This window comes from Meleagris gallopavo, chromosome 22 (assembly GCF_905368555.1).
Source record: "Meleagris gallopavo chromosome 22, MGAL_WU_HG_1.1, whole genome shotgun sequence".
Classification (NCBI taxonomy): Eukaryota; Metazoa; Chordata; class Aves; order Galliformes; family Phasianidae; genus Meleagris; species Meleagris gallopavo.
This window is the reverse complement of record NC_139425.1, coordinates 9,302,746-9,323,242: the sequence shown is the minus strand read 5'-3', so window position 1 is coordinate 9,323,242 and position 20,497 is coordinate 9,302,746. Positions and strand designations below refer to the sequence as shown.

The window sequence follows — 20,497 nt, the reverse complement described above, 5'->3', positions numbered from 1 at the left end:
GCTGAAGGCATGCCAGTCCCTGGGAATGCTGTCAAAAAAGGAAATACAACCACCAAAAAACCATTCCTCTCTGAAATTCGTTTTGGTATAGCATGAGCTCCCAGCAGTCACGTGTAGCATTGTCTGTGCGTGGCATTAGCGCGATGCTGAGTATTGGGTGGCTCTGAAAGGCTCATAAATGTAATGAAGTCCCTTTGACACCTGCTCCTCTCCTCACTTTAAGCATGAGCCACTGGTCTTTGGGGAGTTGGGGCTTTAAAAATAGAAATTATGGTAATTGGCTGCTGTGTTATTGGGAAGATTGTAATAAATGTGGAGCATTACACCGCGGTGCCAGGAGCTGAATGCTGACAGGATGCATAAATTGCTTTAGGTTTTTATTTTTTTTTTTTTTTTTTTCTTCTTTCTTTTCTTAGGATTTTTTTTCTCTCTCCAATCTTCCTATCCGGTAAATCACATCAATTGCTGTGTTGGTGCATGTTGCTGGAGGGCTCTGGCAGAGGGGTTCTTACAATGAGGGGCTTCCAGCCATGCTGCCCCATTGGCTGGGACTTCTGTCACCTCCCCCTGCTTGCCCAGCAACCAGCGAGGAAAGTTTTGAGTTGCATATGGGAGACTTGCGGGGCAGCACATACTCTCTACATGTGTCCCTTCCTTTCATGTCTCTCCTTCACTTGAGTTTGTTTTCAAACTTTCTCATTTGGAGATGGCATAGGAGCTGGTTGGCTCCTGCTTGGACTTGTAGAGGATGCTCCAAAGAGCACGTGCTGAAGAGCATTTGTTACTGTTATGTCAAATCTCCCTTGGAAGCAGTCCTCTTCCCTCTTTCTCTCTCTCTTTCCCAGGAGAAAATGTCCCAGAGTGTCATGTTCTGCATTAAAGCCAGAATCGCCTCCTTCCCAACCTGTTAGGTTTCCGTTCACTGCCCTTCATATTGCCATTCTGCCTACCCTGTTGGTGTTTGACTCAGATGTAGTGTCTGTGAGACCTTGATTGTAGAACGTAGAATCATAGAATGGCTGGGTTGGAAGGGACCTTAAAGATCACCCAGTTCCAGCCTCCCAGCTGTGGGCTGGTTGCTACCCAGCAGATAAGGCTGCTCAGAGCCCTATCCCTGCTGGATGGCTGCACAAGGAGATTTGGGCAACCTTCATCCAAGCAACCACAATCCCCCTGGGCAGGATAGAAGTGATGCATTAAATCAGTCCCTAATCCCTTTGGCAACTTCACAAGTGAAACGCATCCCATTTCTGCTATCCTGGCTGCATCGTGTCCCCTTGCCTGGACACCCTCTGCCTTTGCTACCAGCTCTGGTTATGACTAATTTCAGCTCTCCTACCCACACCGTGGCATGGGGACCGTGCTGCAGCCCAGTGCTGGCTGCATTTCAGCCTTCCTCATGGCACGCTGTGATGTTTAATTAATAGCAAATGCTTTGAAGTCCGCAGATTTACTTATTCATGCCCATGTTCCCTGCAGACCCTCCTGTTTGATGTCCACATTGCGCAGAGGTTATTTTGATGCACCCTCTGTGTCAAATCTGAGCACAGAGGAGAGGTTGCTCTTTAGTACGTTACATGAAGGGTCACCCTACCCAGGCACAGGATCAGCTCCACCAAAAATACAGAGAATTCTGAATGCTGAAATTTGCTGGCTGCTTGCAGAGGTTTTGGGTCACTCGTTTTGGTGTGAATCCTGAGAAATCTGTTCTAATCTTAGCAAGAGGCTCTTGGACCCCATGGCTGTCGTTGATGGGGCTGTTCCAACTGTGTGCTCTCTACCAGCAGAGAGTCCTTCCTGTGTCCTAGGATGTGGAAATTAGCATCAAGTTGCTAATATTGGGAGTTCAATTCATTCCTTCCACCTTTAAAATGAATAACTTTGGCTTCAACACTACAAGCAACACCAGAAAGGGCTGTTTCAGCTATTTACACAGAGCTACAACTACACGGGGTAATTCCTTCTGGTGATAATTTTCATGTTATCTTTACACAATTACCTTCTCTTTCTATTCCAGATGAGTTTAGAAAATGATGATAAGAGAGCACGCACGCGATCGAAGTCCGTCAGAGGTGAGCAACTGGCTATCCCTGAGCTCCCTGCACTTTGCTTGTCCCCAGAGGGCTTTGCTTTGCCAAATCCATGCCGGGTGGGTCTTTTTAAATCACCATCTATGCCTCCTCTCTGCCTCTGATGAGCTTTGTCTACGAGCCTTGAAAAACTCTCAGCCACAAATGTGTATGACTCCTCGTAATATTTAACCCTCCTTCCCTGTTTCCATCATCTCCTGCACCTAAGGGGGAAAAAAAAAAAAAGAGAAAAAGAAAAAAAGGCAAAAAGCAAAAACCCCTTTGCATGCGTTGCTTTATGGGATGGCAATTGCTGTAGCTTCAGATCAGCTCCCAGGGCTTTCATCACGCACACTCTGCCAGCAGCTTTGAAGTTGCACATCTGAGCGTGCCTGGCAGAAGTAGTGCATGCTGCAGAAGCAAACAGGGCTGTCTGCCGGCAGGGACGTGAGGACAGAGAACTTGTTAATGCAAAGCTTGATTGCTTGTTATTCTCCAGCATTAAAATATGTGCAGCTCTCTCATCCTGTGCTTTCTCTCGGGGAGGAGGTGAGGTGCTGTGATGCAGAGCGTGGCGCATTGCCTGGGTGGCCCCACGGCCTCACACGGTGGCTGCACAGCACCTTTGCAGCTTTTATTCCTTTTTATGGATGTGGATTCGATTAATTGCAAAGGTGGTCAGAGAGGAAGGATGAATGGGGCTGCCTATGTGAATGTGGAGGCTGTAGCTTCACCCCTGTGGCTGTGCCGGACCACCCCACTTTATTTTGGCCCATATTTCTCCCTGCATTCTTCAGCATCTTTTAAAAATCAAAGCAAAACCCACTTGTGCTGAATCAGACTGAATTATGTGGGTCTCATTGTTTTGTTGCACCTCCATAAAAGCTCTCGCTCACTTTGCTAATGAGAGTGGCCTGATTCTATTTATTTTCTCACAACCTGCTATCACCGTACTCCAATCTGGGTTTCTAGATGTGAAAAGGTAATTTACTGAATGCACCGTGGGACTTGCCCATGCCTCCAGTTTGTTGAAGCTTGTGAGTCATCCCACTGGGAGCTGGATCCCAGGAAACTCAATTAGCTCAAACAAATTGAGCAAGTGTGTGATAGTTTTTTAGCCTGGGCAAATTTAGCTCATATTGTGGGTTTGTTTTTTTTTTTCCCCTCCTGATTGTTTGGATTCTCGGCTGGATGGGAGGTTTACAGCAACAATGTGATGTTGTGTGTTGTTGCTGTAAGCAGTGGGATGTCCTCCTATTGACGACAAGGGATAATCCCCAACACCCCTACAAGGTATTGTCTGCCTTTTAAGCCACGTCTGTGTGATAAGGGAGAAAAATGTGCCTAGTGATTTGACAGAAGTAAAAGTGGTCACCGCAGCAAATTATCAGTGAACTGTGCAAAAAGTAATTAAGGAGCATATTCTGTAGGCAAACAAGCTGTGAGAAAACAGTCCTTGCTTGCAGGTATTTGAGTCCTGTGCATGTAAATCACTATAGCACAACTGATTTTAAAGTTGTCATTTAAAGAGAGAGGTAACCCCTGATGCTGCAAACACGTGTTCATGTGCTTAAAAGCAGGCATGAGCATTTCCAAGGAAACTTAATGATTTCCAGCAGGCTGGCATGCAGGAAATGATGGCAGAGATTTGTCCTTTCTTTCCCAAATGGGAAAGTAGATGTAGGAGAGCATCCCCTGCCAAGGGAGGTGCCCTGCAGGGACTCGAGTACCATGCGGGTTTGTGACTGTGTCTTTGTTTCCCTTGCTGTCTCCTGCCCTACACCCAGTGCCCACGGAGCTCATCAGCCAGGAGGTGAGGTAAGAACCCTGCTCCTCCTCCTTGGTGCTGGTGGGAGGGATGGAGAACCCTGTGCTGGGCTCCCACTGCTGCTGACCAGGCTGGGACCTGGTGTGGGGAGTGAACCCATGGGGCTGGTGGGTGGAGGTCTTGCTGCATGGGTGGGCACGTCGCTGCAGCCCAACTTTTTGGGGGCATCACTTGGTCAACACATGCTGGAGGAACCACAGGGGCTAAAGGAGTGAAAAGGGTTGTTAAAATTAGGGTAGTATGGTTAGGTTGTGGTTGGACTCCATGATCTTTAAGGTCTTTTCCAACCTGAGTGATTCTATGATTCTAAACACAAGCTCTGGGTGTGTTGCATTAGACTGAAGAACCTCCATCTACCTCAGCAAGGCCTGATGTCCTGCTGAGTGTTACAGGATCAGTAGGGACAGAGCAGAATCTTTTTGTGTATTTTGCCCCCAAACAACTCTATGCAACATCACTTCTCAGGCCAGATGCTCATCCTTTGGCCCCGTGTCCCTTTTTGAGCCACTGAGGTCCCATTGTCACTCATTTAGCAGCACTGGCATGCATACAGCACCAGCCAAAAGAGCTGGAGCCTTTGTGGCCCTACAGAGCTTCTCATTATAAAAAACAGCCTCCCTGGCCCCTCTGCTGCCTTTAAACCTTGCACAGGGGCTATGTGAGAAGTAGGAGTCTTTAACCTGAGCAGGCACTAATAGCAGGGGCTGCCTTGCTTAGCAGCTCCGTTAGAAAGCCGTGCGTGTCAAAGAGCAATTGGACCTTAACCAACCTAATTTCAGAGCATTTCTGCTCCTCCACTCCCCGATGACTCTGGAGAGCTACGGAGGGAGCGGCGGGCACACCACTTCTCCAACTTTTATTGCTGAACACTTGAGTGGAGGTGGTAATTGGAGCAGGTGACATATATAAGGGGCAGGACAGAGTGCTCCACAAAGCCATCTCTGCAGCTGTCACCTAATTGCCTGATTAACTGGACGATTAATCGACTAATTGGAAGCAGGGCACGGTCTGCATAACAATAAGCGGCCCCTTTGTCAAACACATGAAGGCTTCAGGAGGGGGAGAGCAGGTCGGGCAGTGGCTGTGGCAGGGAAGGAGAGTGGCTTCAATAGACCCTGAAGCCCCTTTCTGGTTTTGGGATTCTGCCAAGATGCACGAAACCCCACAGGGGACAGAGGTGTGGGGATGGGGAAGCCCTGGCCCAGAGCATCACCTCTGTGCTGCAGCTTTTTAAGGGATTAAATGAACACACTGGAGACATCCCAAATTGCCACCTGCTACGGAAAACCCCGATCTGAGCCGCCCGACTTGTTCTTTTTTATTATTTACTACAGGCTTCATTTCACCACATTAAAAATGAGGTGGGGGAAATCAGCTTTAATTGATTCAGGAATGCTTCTAAGAGCCTGTAACATCTTCATCAGAGCTGTCCTTGTTTCCTGCTGAATGAAGCCTTTTTTGGGCACATCGCTGGTGCCATAAACACTGCTCTGTCTTCTGCCTGCTCTCACTTCGACGTGTGTCTGGGGCACAGAGCAGCCTCAGTTGGGCCTGAGGGTAATTAAAATGAAATAGACTTGGAGATCATCAGCAGAAAGGAAAGCTGCCAGTTGTGCATGTCCCGGTTTTGGGGTGAATTATCTTCAAATGCGACTATTTGGGCTGTGCATGGTGTTGTATAGGGCCAACCGTTAACAACCCAACCTCCTGGTGCATGGAGCACTACTGCTTCATCAGTGAACTCCCATCCACCTGATGCCAAACTTTTTGTAAGGGCTGGGCTTTGCTGAGAGCAGAGATTCTGCATCCCCAAAGTCTGACCTCGTGCTATTCAGTGTCATCCCATGTCTTTTACTCCTAGCCTAACAGGCTGGCCGGATCCCTCTGGGCTGGCAGTGCCTTCTCTCCTTGTGCTGTCACAAGAGATTTCATTAGTGCTTCCAGCTTCCTGAGCCAAGGGTGATATGGTGCTAAATGAAGTTATTAATCCTACACGTCTCCAGAATCCCTCAGACATCAGGCAAGTCACTTGGGCATCCTATAATCAATGCCGTAATCTGGTTTTGCCAGAAAATATTTGCTTTAATGCTTCTTATCTGAGGCCCTTCTTGCTTCTGGAGCTGGGATTAATTACCTCTGCAGGGCAAGCATGTGGCCCCGTGCCGAGGGATGCTACCCAGAGAACCAGGGAAGTCTTTAACAAGTCCTTTTCTGCTGAGCAGTAGGAACAAGTGCAGTGACTTGGGAGATCTGGGCACCTCCATCCCATCCGTTCCCCCAGAAGTGAGGCTGTGGGTGCTCTGGAGCAATGCCTCCTGGTGGCAACATGGCTAAAAGCTGAGCATCCTCAACCTATTCCAGCCTGTACTTTTCAACAGGACCCCGATGTCTTTGTGCCAGGACCCCCATTCTCCATCAAGTGAGAGCACCATGGTTGGCGTAAAAGGCCGCGGGGTGCAGGTGGGGAAGCAGAGAGCAGTAGTTGTCTGCTTTTTAAAGGCTTGCTCTTACACATGCAAATCCTTAATTAAACATACTCATAAAACTATAATGAACCATTCATCTAATTAAATGGGGTGAGTCATTTCATTAATTTTTAGCAAACTGCAAAGCTGCTCTCCTGCCCTCTTAACTTGGATTTCAAAGGAACAAGCTGCAGCATTTGAGGGAAATTATCTCCCCTTTTGTGGCTATTTTGTTTCTTGTGCACAGAACCTGATTAACTGACCATAGTTTATACACTTCTGATTGAAAGTGAATTCTCCCAGCCCTATTGCTGTTCTTGATGGTTTCTTGCTTCCTTCTCAAGCTGTCCAACCCCAGGCTGTAACGGCTCAGGACACATCCGTGGAAAGTACGCAAGACACAGAAGGTAAGGCTGGGTCGGAGGAAATGGGGGTGGAAAAATGCCAGCAAGCAACCCAAAGACACATGTAACCTGGTCTAGATGGTGCTTGGTGTTGGTTCATCAGTCCGGGTGGGTGTTGGGGCATCTCCTTCACCAGGCTATCAGCAGCCTTCATGCAGACCCCAGGGCAGCAGCACTTGGCTCAGGGGTTGGTTCTGTGTCCTCCGCCACGTTTTGTGGTAGCTGTTACCAGCAGTGGTGCTGTGCTGTTGGTCCTCCTGACCCCTGGACAACAGCTGTCCACAGACCGGGCTGGTGGTGTGAGTCTGGCAAGTTTGCACTGCCTTCTGCAAAGCCAGTATCGGGTGTTGCACGAAGTCAATGTCTGATAGCAGATTTTCTGGCTATGAAAGATTAAAAATACTAAAAAACTATATATTTTTTAATATTCCGATATTTACCCTCCTTGCCTCTTCCTATCTGGTTGAGATGCTCTAGACATGCCTTTCTCACCAGGGCAATGCCCCCTCTCTGCTTCTTAATCCCACTGGCAGTCTGCAAAGCTGCCCTCTAGCAAAGAAGAGGAAACTTCAAGATGCGGAGGCTGAACACCTGGTGTCGAAGCGCAAATCCCACCCGCTCAAGCTGGCCTTGGATGAAGGCTACAACGTCGACAGTGACGGCAGCGAGGAGGCCGAGGTGAAGGAGGAGTCTGGCTCTGAGGAGTCAGAGGGAACACTGGAGGAGGATGAGGCGGAGGCGGTGGAGCAGGAGGAGACCCACAGCCCCGAGCCGGCAGAAGGTGCTTTGTCATTATTGATTGCAGAGCTGTGTTCTGTAGATGAATAAAGGGCAGTGAGTGTTAATAACCAAGAGTTATAGCTCCTCTGAATCATGTACGATGATGGGTCCTGCAGTTATTATGTTTGGTGGAAGCACAGCAGCAGAGCTCTGGTTAAGCTGTGATGGCTTACGCACTGATTGTCTTGGGGTCTTCAAAGTGAAAGTTCTTCCATCAGGAATGCTCTCTGGGGAGCTCCTGGAAAGCACAAAGGAGCTCTCTGCATGATGAGGATGGCAGCCTGCAGTCCTCGTTTGGTGCCAGTGGGCTTGGCTGGGCTCCCTGGAGCAGGAGCTGTACATCCATCCACTCTCTAGAGGCAGGAGCAACACGCAAACAAGCCAGATGTCCGCCAGGGTCCTGGCGTGGCATCACCCCACTGTGCAGATCCCCTGTTTGGGGAGCACTGAGAATGAAGGACAGGCAGCTGATGTTGGTTGGGTTCTGGGAAACAGCTTGTATCTGAGCACCACAAAAGCTCTCATGAGGAAATCTGCTTTTTATCTGCCATACCCCAATTCAATAAATTAGACTGCACCAGGTGTACAACAGCGAGGCTGTAGTTTCAATTAAGCTTAAAAGAGGACAAAGAGATGTTTATAAGTGTATATCATTACTTTCCTTTCCTTTTTTTTTTTTTTTTTTTTTCCTCCTTTTGCTTTTCTTTCTTCCCTCCCTTCTTTCTTCCTTCTGTCTTCTTCCCTCAACCTTCTCAGAGAGAAGCCCAACAAAATCAGCCCATTACGGACAAAAACCAGCAACAAGTACGTCTGGGCCCAGCAAGGCCAACTATAGCAACTACCAAGAAATAATCGCCAACTCTCTCCTAAACCTAGGCCAAATAGCAGAGGAAACCCTCGCCATCGAAGGGCAGCTGCCCGAAGCTGAGCTGCAGGTGTCCAAGCCGCCATCCAACGTTGTGCACCTGGTCCATGAGGATGCAGGAGAGGAGATCGTGGAGGAGGAATGTGACAAGGAGATTATCATCCAGACTGAGGATGCAGAGGAAGTCATCGAGGTCACTAGCGAACGCAGCAGCGAGTTGTGTCCGGAGCACCAGGACGACATGAACTGTGAAGAGTCCTGCAAGCTGCAGAAGGCCATGCAAGCTGAAGCAGAGGAAGAGGATGAGGAGGATGAAGATGAGGATGAAGATGAAGATGAGGAAGAGGAAGAAGAAGAAGAGGAGGAGGAGGAGGAAGAAGAGGAGGAAGAGGAGGAAGAAATGACTCCCGAAGTGGTCTGTGAAGAAGCTCCTCACACTTCTCAGGACACACAGAAAAGTCACTGTGAAGGGCAGTTCAGCCCTAAGCCCGAGTACTCTGTCATCGTGGAGGTCCGGTCGGATGACGACAAAGATGATGATGCCCACTCCCAGAAGTCAGCGGTGACCGACGAGTCAGAAATGTATGACATGATGACGAGGGGGAACCTGGGGCTTCTGGAACAGGCCATTGCGCTGAAAGCTGAGCAGGTGAAAATTGTGAGGGAGCCCAGCCGGCTGCCAGGAGAACACGTAAAGCACTTCCAGGTCGACGAGAAGCAGAGCAAACCATTGGACAGCATCCGAAAGAGCTACTATGGCAAAGGTGGGGTATGGGGATGAGTCTCCATGACTGTTCTTCTTCCTATTCCCAGGGACAGACCTGCTCACCTTCAGGATAAGTAGGCTGCTCACAACACACGCAGGGAATTTAGCCACAAATTCTCTATGCCCAGAGAAATTAGGACATAGATAGAGGGCAACAGTGAACGTGCAAAATGATGGAGGACTCCAAGTCTCAGCAGGGGAATCATGTGGTTAAATTGCCTATTGGCCTTGAAAATCTTAGTCTGAACCATAGAGTTGGTATAAAACCCAGATGGAGCAAGAGCAGGAGTCCAGCCACAGCCAGTGAGGGGTTGGCATGTGCTTGATGTGCAGCTGCGTACAGGCTTGGTAGGTTGAGTGACTCCATATCCCAGCTCAGTAGATGCTCAAATTGCTTTTCCAATTTGTCTCCAGTGTTACAGTTGCACTTTCAAAAAAAGTCTCCAAACCCAAAGGTATTTCCCTCAGAGACTGGAAGAGTGGTGGGAAGCACCCATGACCATTTTTCAAATACGCTTTCCCAACCTTCCCACCTTTTCCCTTCCAAAACTGCTAACTTGCTTACCACCATGCTTTCTCTGAAACCTTTAGATCCCTCAAGACCTGAGAAGCGAGAAATCAAATGTCCAACGCCTGGCTGTGATGGGACCGGCCATGTCACAGGGCTCTACCCTCACCACCGCAGCCTCTCTGGCTGTCCGCACAAAGACAGGATCCCCCCTGAGAGTAAGTACATGGTTGGGTGCCCAGTGGGATAACAGCTTGCTGGAATTAGATTGGAACCTTATTTCTAAGGGGAGAATTTCACATCTGGTGGGTAGAGCCAACTGTAGGGCAGTAGGTGGCTGAGACCCTAGCAGAGGTCTGACGTTAATTCTTGGGGTGTAACTGAGTCTCTGGCATGGCATAATGCTTTTTCAAACCATTCTGGTATGCTTTTCCCCATCAAAGTGATAATAATCTTAACAGGAAATGCTGTGGTGATTATAGGAAAGTCAGACCCTTCTTGAAGATTTTAGCACCATCCTGTGGAGAATGAGGTCCCTTCTCTGAAAATCAAAGGTGCTCTAAAATCGACTGCTGCCCACCTCCAGAGGTGTGCTGAACAGTTCCCATCTTTACACTGAATTTCTTGTGTTTTTCTCTATTTGGGTTATCACACTGGGGAGAAGGAGAGAGCACTCCTTCCTGGCGTCCAAGGATGGTGGTGTTGCCATATGGCAAAGGAGGGGAAATGCTCAGGATGTGGAGGACAGCTGAGTTTTCTCTGCTCTCATTGCTGTAGAATTCACAAAGCACTGTACTGAGATTCTTCTCTTCTGCAGAAAATATTTATCAGCAACATAACAGATTTTTATATACAGATACGTAGGGAGAGTTTATTTCAACCTCTCTACCAGTGTCCTAAATAGTTTTTCCTTGTGCATAGACATAAAAATAAATGTTTTATGTTTATGATAATGGTATAATAGGCCAAAAAATAGAAAAAAAAAGAAAAAAAAAGCGCCCTTCTTTATCAGTAATTTCGAATGTTGCAGACCTGCCATAAACAGAGAGCTGCAGGAAACAAGGAGGAAGCACAGCTATCTTCACACAGGCTCATATGCAAGAAAAAATATTAATAAATAAATAACACAAGATGCGTGCTTCAGAAAGGCTTGCAAATCAAATTATTTTCTTTACTTTTAAGGTCAGCACTGCAGGAAGCAATAATCCTGAAGATTAAAACGTTCAAAAATCAAACAGAGGCTAGTCCTCAGGATAAAAGCGGAGATACAGCTTCAATCACTTTAAAACTACCTGAAACTGGGAGACTTAGCTCCAAAACAGCAGCGGGCAGTGGGGGCTGGGTGGGGGAACTGCACTGCAATCAGCAAACAGGGAGGCAGCCCCGGCTGTGTGCCCAGATGCTAATCTAGTGCTGACCTGAGCAATGCTGCCTTGTAAATCTACTTTTCTCCACGCAGATATTCTAGTTGCAGGGTTTCACGCTTCCTGATTTCTAGGAAGCGAAGACTTGATGACTTGGGTTGGTTTTTGTGTTTTGTTTTTTCTCTCTCTCTGATTTTTATCGTTTTTTGCCTCCCACTCCTCCTTCCCTTCCCTTGCTTGCTCCGAAGTCTTGGCGATGCACGAGAACGTGTTGAAATGCCCCACGCCAGGCTGCACAGGACAGGGTCACGTCAACAGCAACCGCAACACGCACAGGAGGTACCACCTTCCATTGCTGCGTAGTGGCCGGGCCAGCAGGGCACAGCCCCAGGGTCACTGGGTTTATTCCTACATTACAGCTCTCACTTTTGAAGGTGCTGTAAGCACAGTGAGTGAAGAAGGGATGATCCTAATGGACTAGATAGCCAGAACGGTCTTGTCTAACCTTAATGGTTCTGTGATAAGGCAAAGAATAATACAGGGCAGCAGGATGGAGCAGTGATTTCAGGTTGGGTGTCAGGAAAAAAACTGTTCTTAGAAAAAATAGCCAGGCATTGACACAGGTTGCCCAGGGAAGTGGTGGAGTTGCTGTTCCTGTGGGTGTTCATAACGAGAGTAGATGTTGCATTGAGTTTTATTGGTATGGTGGTGATGAGTTGATGGTTGGGCTAGAGCAATGCTGTGGGTGCAGGTGGAGGCTCAAGGAGGAGATGTGGAACAGAGGGTGCCCATGCCCAGTGATGTTTGTGTTTGGTGGTGTGGCACTTTGAAGGCTTTCTGAGGATTTCCACAATATTTAGGCTGCCGTTAGTCTGCAGTGCAGGTGATGTGGGAGTTTAGGTGCTGCTGCTGTGGGACTTCAGCTCAGATGGGGTCAGGAGAGGACAGGTTGGGCACTTGATGTTTGGCTGCTTTGCTGCTGGCCAACACTGATGGTAAAATAGGATAATACTAACAAGGAAAACCTTGAAGGCAAACGTTTTTCTCAGGGGTTCAGTGTAGCTCTGAGACTCGGGAGCAAGTGAAGATTTCCACGTACATTCCTCACATTCTACTTTTTCTTCTCTTTTAACTCACAGTTTATCTGGGTGCCCCATTGCTGCTGCTGAAAAATTAGCCAAATCACATGAAAAGCAACAAACCCAGTCTGGTGATCCTTCAAAGCCCAGCTCCAACTCTGACCGGATCCTCAGGTATGTGGGGTGGGAAGCAGAACTGCAGCAGCAGCCAGCTTGCTCCTGCTGTATCCTGATACTGCTGAGTCCTGTTATTATGATCATAGGTCTCGCCAAGGTGGGGAGATATTTAATTGATGATCCCAGGGAGGGCACTGAGGACAATGAATTGCTTCTGTAGCATCAATTAATGCTGAGGCTACAGGCCAAAGGGTTTTAGCAGTGCAGCAGAAGGCATTTGTGCCGATAGCACCGTAATGCAAACTGCTGGAGAATTATGGCTATTATATTAGCATTATAAGTAGGGTGGGCTCGAGGAGGGGGAGGAGGAGATTTAGGCTACATATAAATCACTCAATTGTCGTTTTGTGCAAGTCCATCCGCTTTCCTTCCTTAGCCTACGCTCATTGCCAAAGCGCTCACATCTATTTTGTTATTTCGCCCATCTTTCTCTTCCTGGGAGAAAGGGCTGTCTTGCAGTAAGGATGTCCCTGATTGATTCCTGCTTTCGTAGCCAATGTGATTCATGAGGCTACAGATGGATTGTAATATGGTTAGTTATTTTGCAATGAGAGCAGGAGGAGAGGAACGGCAGCACTCCCACCGAGGCACTGAGGTGTGATTAATTTATTTATTTGCTCCCCAGGACTGCTGAACACCCCGGTGCACAGAGCTTGGTGCTTTGCAAAGGAAGGCCATTTAGGGTGATTACTTATTTATTTGCAGCAGAGCCCGCGATGGGCACAGCGTGCTCTGAGCGCGTCACGAGGATGCTCCATGCTCCAAGGAGCTCCCGCTCCGGGGACTCACTGGTGGAAAGAGGTCACGGGAAGGAGAATAACAATGGGCCATTTATATACAATTTATATGCAAGACAAATTGATTCATGATAGGCAACCCGGAGAAGCAGGGCTTGAAGAGGGACTCCGCAGGCAAGGAGAGGTTTGCTCGATGTGGCCATGCATTGAGCTCACCACTGCTGCAGATCTGCAGGGTTATCAGAGTAAAACTGAATCCCTGCACCTCTGTGTGCTGTCCTTTGTCATGGCACCCATAGGAGAGTGGCACCTGAGTGTGATGCCATTGGAAAAGCACTGCCATACTGCAGCAACCTGCAAGAATATTTTGCATGAGATGGACACCTTGGCTTTTGGTTTAAAAAGAAGTTTGAAAGGCTGGGGGGAGGGGGGAAAAATGAAAAAGGAATCCAAGAGACCCAGAGCAGGTGCAGACTTGCTGAGGGAGAGCAAAAGTCATCATCACCTCTTCTTTAAGCCCTTGGGGACAAGGTGCAGCTGCATGTCCCCATCACATCAGTTCCCTCCCAGCAGCCCCTGCTATGGGCTCCCAAGAAAAAGAAAAATCATTGGTGCTCGTTCTTTTGTCCTCAGGCCTATGTGCTTTGTGAAGCAGCTGGAGATCCCTCAGTACGGAAGTTACCGGCCCAACATGGTCCCAGCCACCCCCCGGGCCAACCTGGCCAAGGAGCTGGAGAAGTACTCCAAGGTCACCTTCGATTATGCAAGTTTTGATGCTCAGGTTTTTGGCAAACGCATGCTTGCCCCAAAGATTCAGACTAGCGAAACCTCACCTAAAGCCTTTAAATGTAAGTTGGGCACAGGGAAGGGCTGGGTTTTGTGTTCTCTGTCTTTCTTGGCATGCCACATCATTTGGGAAGGAAGGGCTGAGCCTGAACGGGAGGAGAAATGGGCCCCCATGACATATCCCTTTGGTGGGGAGAGGGGTACATACAGAGCTTGGCCTTGGGGAGAGCTTGGGGGTTGGATTTGGTGATTTCTTGAGGTCCTTTCCAGCCCCTGCAATTCTGAGATTGAGCTTTGTTAAGAATCATGTTGAGCAGTGGGAACATTAATCTGAGCCACGTCTGTAGGTGGGATAAGTTACACAGTTGTCTTCAGTCTGTCCCCACTGCTTTGCAGTTCATATCTATTGATCTGTCTTTTCTCATCTCGCTAAATGGATTATAGTTTTCCTCTCTTCCATCTTCTGTATGACCCATTCCACCCATTTGTCTTCCTGGCCGTGTTCTGCTCCCCGATCGATCACCTGCTCCTCATTGAGCTCTTCGTGCTGCTCACAGTGCTGGGCAATGGGAGGGCAGGAGAAAATGCAATGGTCAGATGAACCCTCTGAGCCTGGGGTTCCCAGGAGTGGGAGAGAAGCACCAGGAGCCAGACTGCCCCAGCCCGGTTCTGTCAGACCCATGTTTAATTTCCCCCTCCCTCTGACTCCAAATGTGCTCCTGAAGGCATCTTCCAGGGGAAGAAAAAAAAAAAAAAAGATTTAGGAGCTCGGTTTGCAGAAGTCAGCAGCCTCCAGAGGGCTTTCTGTCTGGCTAATCCCACTTCCACAATCCTGTTTAATCCTGATGCAGCTGCTCTCTAAAAAGTGCTCATACTTGAAAGCATCCCGGTTGTTGCACTACAATGGAAGCTGCCTTTATTACAGTACTAAATCTGTAAAGGATCAGACAATGAAATTGGATGGAGGCCAGAGAGCACAACTGCCACTGTCATCCTGGGTTAGGTCTGATGGAAAAGTAATTTGTTTCCCAGAGCAAGTGATTCTCTTGCTGAATAGATTGTGTTATTTGCAATATTAGCGAAGAATTTTCAGGGTAATTGTACTGACAAAAATAATTCCAGCAGACCCACTAGGATAATCCTTCCTATTTTTTCTCATCACTTATTTTACTAATTTGCTGATTGCGAGTCTATTAGCGGTAGAAATACTTATGAAATGGAAAAGCATCACTGAGTCTATGGTGTGAAATTGAAATTGGCATCTCCCAATCCTGGATATTGTGGGGTCGGGCTGGCAAACACCCGCACCCCACCGTAAAGACATGGATTAAACAGGACTGAAAAACAAGCAGCCCTACACAAGAATAACCATTCGGGCAAGTTTCCAATGAGTTAATCAAAGCAACAAGATGAATATGATTGCCAATCATAGCGGGGAAGTCTGTTCCTTTCACTAAGAACTTATTTTAAAGAGATCTTCATCCAGAGGGATTTATACTCCCCTGCATGTGTGTGCATAACTCCCATTAATGTCAATACGCATTATGTACGCACACAATGAGGAAGGGAGCCGTCCTTGGCAGATTAGCATTTTATCATGCCTTAAATTCTGGTTTTGTGGTGACAATCATGAAGTTGCTCTGCTCTGCCAAGCTTTTCCTGCAGCTTCGTCCCTGCTGGGATGAACCATACAAGTCTTGTTGAAGGGGCTGTGTGTTTTCCCCTCAAAACATGCCCAGTGAAATTAATTAAGAATTTTAAAATGCTGCTGATTGAGTCAGAATATGGCCCTGTGATGGGTCAAAATCAGACAATCCCATTTGCACCCACTGAAGCTGCTGACTTCTGAGGGACTCCAGCTGGCTTACAGCCCTTCCAAATGGGCCCAGTTTCAAGATGAGGGCAAGTTTTAGTGTGGATTAACCTTAGGCGAGTTTTATTGTGGATTAGCCATCGAGCATGAAGAGAGCGTAGCACCTCCTGGATCACACTGCTGTGTGCTGTGATATACAGCACTGGTGTGGTGTAGTGACCGTGTGCAGAGGAGCAATAAATCCTGTTATTCAGACATATTTAAATGACAAATCAGCTGTCAGAAAATCCGTATTTCACTGCTGTCATCATCAGAAGCTCATATTTCATGGCCACGGTTTTGCTATAAATGTAATTTTTTATCCTAAAGTGTTCAAATGTGCTACAAGAAATCTGCTGCAAGTCATCTCTGTGGATAAGTTATGAACAGACAGAGCCAGGAAGCTTCTCTGAGTTTTCTCCTTTGACACTTCCACCGAGAGGTAGCTTTAATGAAGAAAAGTGCTGAGTTCTGTGGGACTTGATGGCAGATCTACTTAATGAATTGACTTTTCCCACTGAGAACCTTCACACAAGATCCTGGCCACAGCCAGCACCTCCCTAGCAATTAAATAGCCCATGGATTGGTAATAAATGCAGTTTGCCACTGGAACTGCTGACATCTTCGCTTCTTCAGCCTGACTTAACACCTCGCTCTGCCTGTGCCAGACCTACATTAGCTTTCTGTTGTTCCTTCTCTTTTTATTCCAGCCAAACCTTTTCCAAAGGCCTCTTCCCCCAGCCACAGCCCCTCCAGCAGTTACGTGAAGAGCACTTCATCTTCCTCCACAGGCTTTGACTACTCCCACGATGCTGAGGCTGCTCACATGGCTGCCACCGCCATCCTCAACCTCTCCACACGCTGTTGGGAAATGCCAGAGAATCTCAGCACCAAGCAGCAAGAGGCAGCCGGCAAGGTGAGCAGGGTTGGAACTGGAAGCTTTAGATGGGAGAAATACCTTTTTTTTTTTTTTTTTTTTTTTTTAATCCCCTCTTTCATTTTGACCTTTAAATAGAGAGGAAAAGAGGACATTATCCCATATTGCCCTTTCCCTTCTGATGTGCTTTGGGTGATGTACCATTTGGAGGAGGTAGTCGTGGCTCTTAGGATGTTCAGAAGATGCATCGTGGTTCAAATTACCCATCTAAGATGGGTTTCAATTGCTCACTGCTCAGTGTCTGATGTCATTTTAGATTTCCCAGTTGCATCAGGGTTTTCCTGAGGTCCTGTGTCCCATGCCCAGCTTTGGGCAGATGTCTTGGCTGCCATGGGACATCTTAGATGGCTCTAGATGCCTGTGTTCAGGCAACTGAGACAAAATGCTTCATTGCTTTTAGGAGAGGGGTGTGTCTGCATGGCACGTTTCTGAAAATCTTTATGAAAGAGCATCCCTTCCCATTCAGTTCCTTTTAAGTGACTGCAGAAGACAGGACATGAATAACTTGCTCCCTAGCTCCCCCGTGACAAATGGGGGCAAGATCCCCTTAGAGAATTTCTGGCAGCTGCTAACGCTGGGCACATTTCCAACTTTTCAGTCCATGGACATTGAGGTGGATGAAAATGGGACTCTGGACTTGAGTATGAACAAGAACCGCAAGCGGGAGAGCACATTTCCCAGCAGCAGCAGCTGCAGCAGTAGTCCCAGTGTGAAGTCCCCAGATGTGTCCCAGCGCCAAAACAGCACCAGTACCACGAGCAGCACCATGACCTCCCCCCAGTCCAGCCAGACCTCCCGCCAGGATGAATGGGATGGACCCATTGACTACACTAAACCAAACCGTCAGCGGGAAGAAGAGCCAGAAGAGGTGAGAGGTGGCTCTGGATGTTTTAGTTACAAATCTCAGTGGAGGGATGAATTACATATTTGCTTGTACTGTTGTCCTGTTTCTCCCAGCACCACTACTTTGTCATTTAGTCTCTTGGCTGGGGTGCAGATGGAGGCAGGTCCTGCTGGGGATAAGTCTGAGTCCATCTGCAAGACCTTGGTAAACCAAGTGTAAGCCCGTACAGATACGCTGTGAACATTTCTCCCACAAAAAGGGGAAATCACTATCTGTTTGCTCTCCAGATGATGACCAAGGTGCCTGCAGGCCACAGGAGTGCTGGCAGTGCTGCCTTAACTCTGAGCTGGGATGAACTTGGGGTCCTTTCCCACTGCAGCTCACAGCAATGGGCACCACTGCAACCACTTCTGGCTGTTCTCTTGCAGTCAGAGCCTGCAGCCCACTCTTTTGCCTCCTCGGAAGCTGATGAGCAAGAAGTATCGGAGGAAAACTTTGAAGAACGAAAATATCCAGGGGAAGTTACCTTAACTAACTTCAAGCTTAAATTCCTCTCCAAGGACATCAAGAAAGAGCTGCTCACGTAAGCCCTGCCTTCTTGTCTCTTTTTTCTATATGTATGAAAACATATCCTCAGCGACAGCCAGGCTGGTAGCAGACAAAATTTGTCAACAAATACATTGTAAGAATTAGAAGTGTAGCCAACTTTCTTGCTGTGATTGTTCTGATTTCATCTTAGGGCTTCAAATGAAAGCTTAAAGGGAAACCCTACTTTCATACAACTTCTGATCCTTGAGATAAAATCCATTTGACTGTGGTCCTGAGACACTGCAGTGCTGAAGGGCAGTTCCTACGGAGTTCTGTGCTCTCAGGATTCACAGCTACAGCTGTGCAAATTGCTTTGCAGGGTTGTTCTCCATGGTATTTTCCTCTAGGAGTGCTTCTGGCACAGTGGTGGAGCCCTTCCAAGGTCCCAACCTCTTGTTGTGGGACACCGAGTGATGCTGTGAAGCTAAAAGCATCCAAAGGAGCTCAGCACCTTCCCACTGTCCTTCCAGGTGCCTCGTTGGGAAGGCAGCACTTGTTGGGTAATTAGTGTAGAGCAGTGGGTCACATCACCGTGATACTGCAGGGCCACGAAATGTGAACTCTGGCTACAGCAGGATTGCTGTCATGCTGCATTATATGTTGGAGAGGTCTTATCTGAACTACTGTGTGTGTGTGTATTCATGGCTTTGGATGGGGAGAAAATAGACCCAGGTCTTTATTAGATGACACGATGCTCTGCATCCCTGCTGATCCCCCACAGTCATGGGTCCGTGTTTAGAGCTGCAGTGTGGATGTGTCCCTGCTCTCATGGCTGTTGGGATCAGTCTGGAGGCTGTGGAGCTGAGTTCTCCCCTCCCAGTGGATCTGCTATGCCTGGGCCTCTTTCCTGCAGCCTGACCTTCCTATATGCTAAACAGGGGAAAGATGGTGAGCCTCATTTTGCTGACCTTATACAATGCTGCTCATTACTTGGCTATGCAAGCAGGAGGCTGATGGAAGAGTGTGGCCAGGCAAGGAAGAGGTCCACAGGGGCAAAGCAGTCGCTTCCCTAAATTAGCAAAGCACAAACCAGCTGTCCTATGCAAAACTCTCAAGGCTTTTTGGAAACTCAGCAGTGATGTGAATAGCAATTCTTGAGGTAGAACCTTGAAGACCTGCAGTGCTTTAGTTGCATTATGAAGGGCAAGAAATTTCTTCCCTGGAATAAATAAATGGTATCATGGCCAACCCCGAGCTGTCTCTCCTCATTTAGTACCATTGCTCCTCTCTGACCTGAGAGCTATAATGGATGATCTGTAGTTAAGGCAGGAGCTACCTGTGTCTGATTGATGCTCAGTGTCTTATGCTGTCCCTGGTGGGGTTGTGAAGGTGCCATCTCTCAGCCCTCCTGTTGGCAAAGAGTGGGTACCAACAGCACTGAGAACCCAAGTATTTCAAACACTTTCTTCACATTTACCACATTTTTTTTCCTGTTAAAATTGTGAAGAATCGTGAACTTCTGGGAACAAAAAGGGGAAAGAGCTGGTGTATTTGCCTGTGAACAGGACCAGAGGCAAGGACATTCCAATGCAGATACCAAGGAGGGCTCGCATTCTGGGGTGAATTAATCCCTTTCCAGCACTTACATCTGTGTTGTTGTTGTTGCCCAGTTGCCCTACCCCAGGCTGTGATGGCAGCGGACACATCACGGGAAACTATGCCTCTCACCGCAGGTGGGTTCACCTTTTTTTCCACAGTTCAAACTCTAAATACAACTTTAGTTTTTAGTATATTGTTTGACCATGTGGACAGTTTGGTTCTGTTTCCTCCCCACATTCTGTTACCCTTCTCCATCCCCACGCCCCTGCCCTTTTTCTGTTTCTTTTTTTCTTTTCTTTTCTTTTTTTTTTTTTTTTTTGGCTTATCCAGATATTCCATCTCTTCTCTTTCAGCCTTTCTGGTTGTCCTCTTGCTGACAAGAGCCTCAGAAACCTCATGGCTGCCCACTCTGCTGACCTCAAGTATGTTTGCGCTCAACTTGGAACTCCTTTTTTTGCTTTCCTCCCCCTCCCCCTTATTTTATTTTTTTTCTCTCTCTACCTTCCCTGTTCCCCCTTTGTGCTCTGCTTTTGCTTTTTTATCCCCTCCTTTCTCCTTTCAAAACTGATCAGAGTTTGCCTGTGAGGAGCTCTGGTGGAGCCCGGCTGTCGTGTTGGGTAGATGGTGGCACGTGGGAAGGGGTATTTTGGGGAGAGGGTATCACAGGGCAACTCAGAAATAACCCAGACCCCTGACAGGCTCCAGTGGATAAAAATAAGCTAATTTATTTTTCATTTGGTGTCTTTTGCCCAGCTCTTGTTCCCTAAATTTGTGCCATCATCCTTCCTATTCATCGCTTTTGTATGACTCTCAAATAATCCAAAGCCAGGGTAAAGGCACATGCTTTAGTACTGGGTACAGACACAGGTGGGAAAATACTGCCAGATCATAGCAAAAAGAACCCTTTCA

The 20,497-nt window shown here is 47.7% G+C and overlaps 1 protein-coding gene across 1 annotated transcript in view; it reads left to right on the top strand.

The window, feature by feature from the left end:
- The first annotated feature begins 2,017 nt into the window (after positions 1-2,017).
- The window catches only part of MYT1 (myelin transcription factor 1), a 31,295-nt gene continuing 12,815 nt past the window's right edge, over positions 2,018-20,497 (top strand). Inside the window, exons 1-14 of the mRNA XM_085241789.1 lie at positions 2,018-2,072; positions 3,857-3,887; positions 6,707-6,769; positions 7,300-7,547; positions 8,303-9,175; positions 9,769-9,906; positions 11,253-11,388; positions 12,189-12,302; positions 13,676-13,890; positions 16,391-16,596; positions 17,216-17,485; positions 17,890-18,044; positions 19,660-19,722; positions 19,942-20,010. Of these exons, the coding sequence (XP_085097915.1) occupies positions 2,018-2,072; positions 3,857-3,887; positions 6,707-6,769; positions 7,300-7,547; positions 8,303-9,175; positions 9,769-9,906; positions 11,253-11,388; positions 12,189-12,302; positions 13,676-13,890; positions 16,391-16,596; positions 17,216-17,485; positions 17,890-18,044; positions 19,660-19,722; positions 19,942-20,010 (2,636 nt within the window). The remainder of the gene's footprint in view (positions 2,073-3,856; positions 3,888-6,706; positions 6,770-7,299; positions 7,548-8,302; positions 9,176-9,768; positions 9,907-11,252; positions 11,389-12,188; positions 12,303-13,675; positions 13,891-16,390; positions 16,597-17,215; positions 17,486-17,889; positions 18,045-19,659; positions 19,723-19,941; positions 20,011-20,497) is intronic.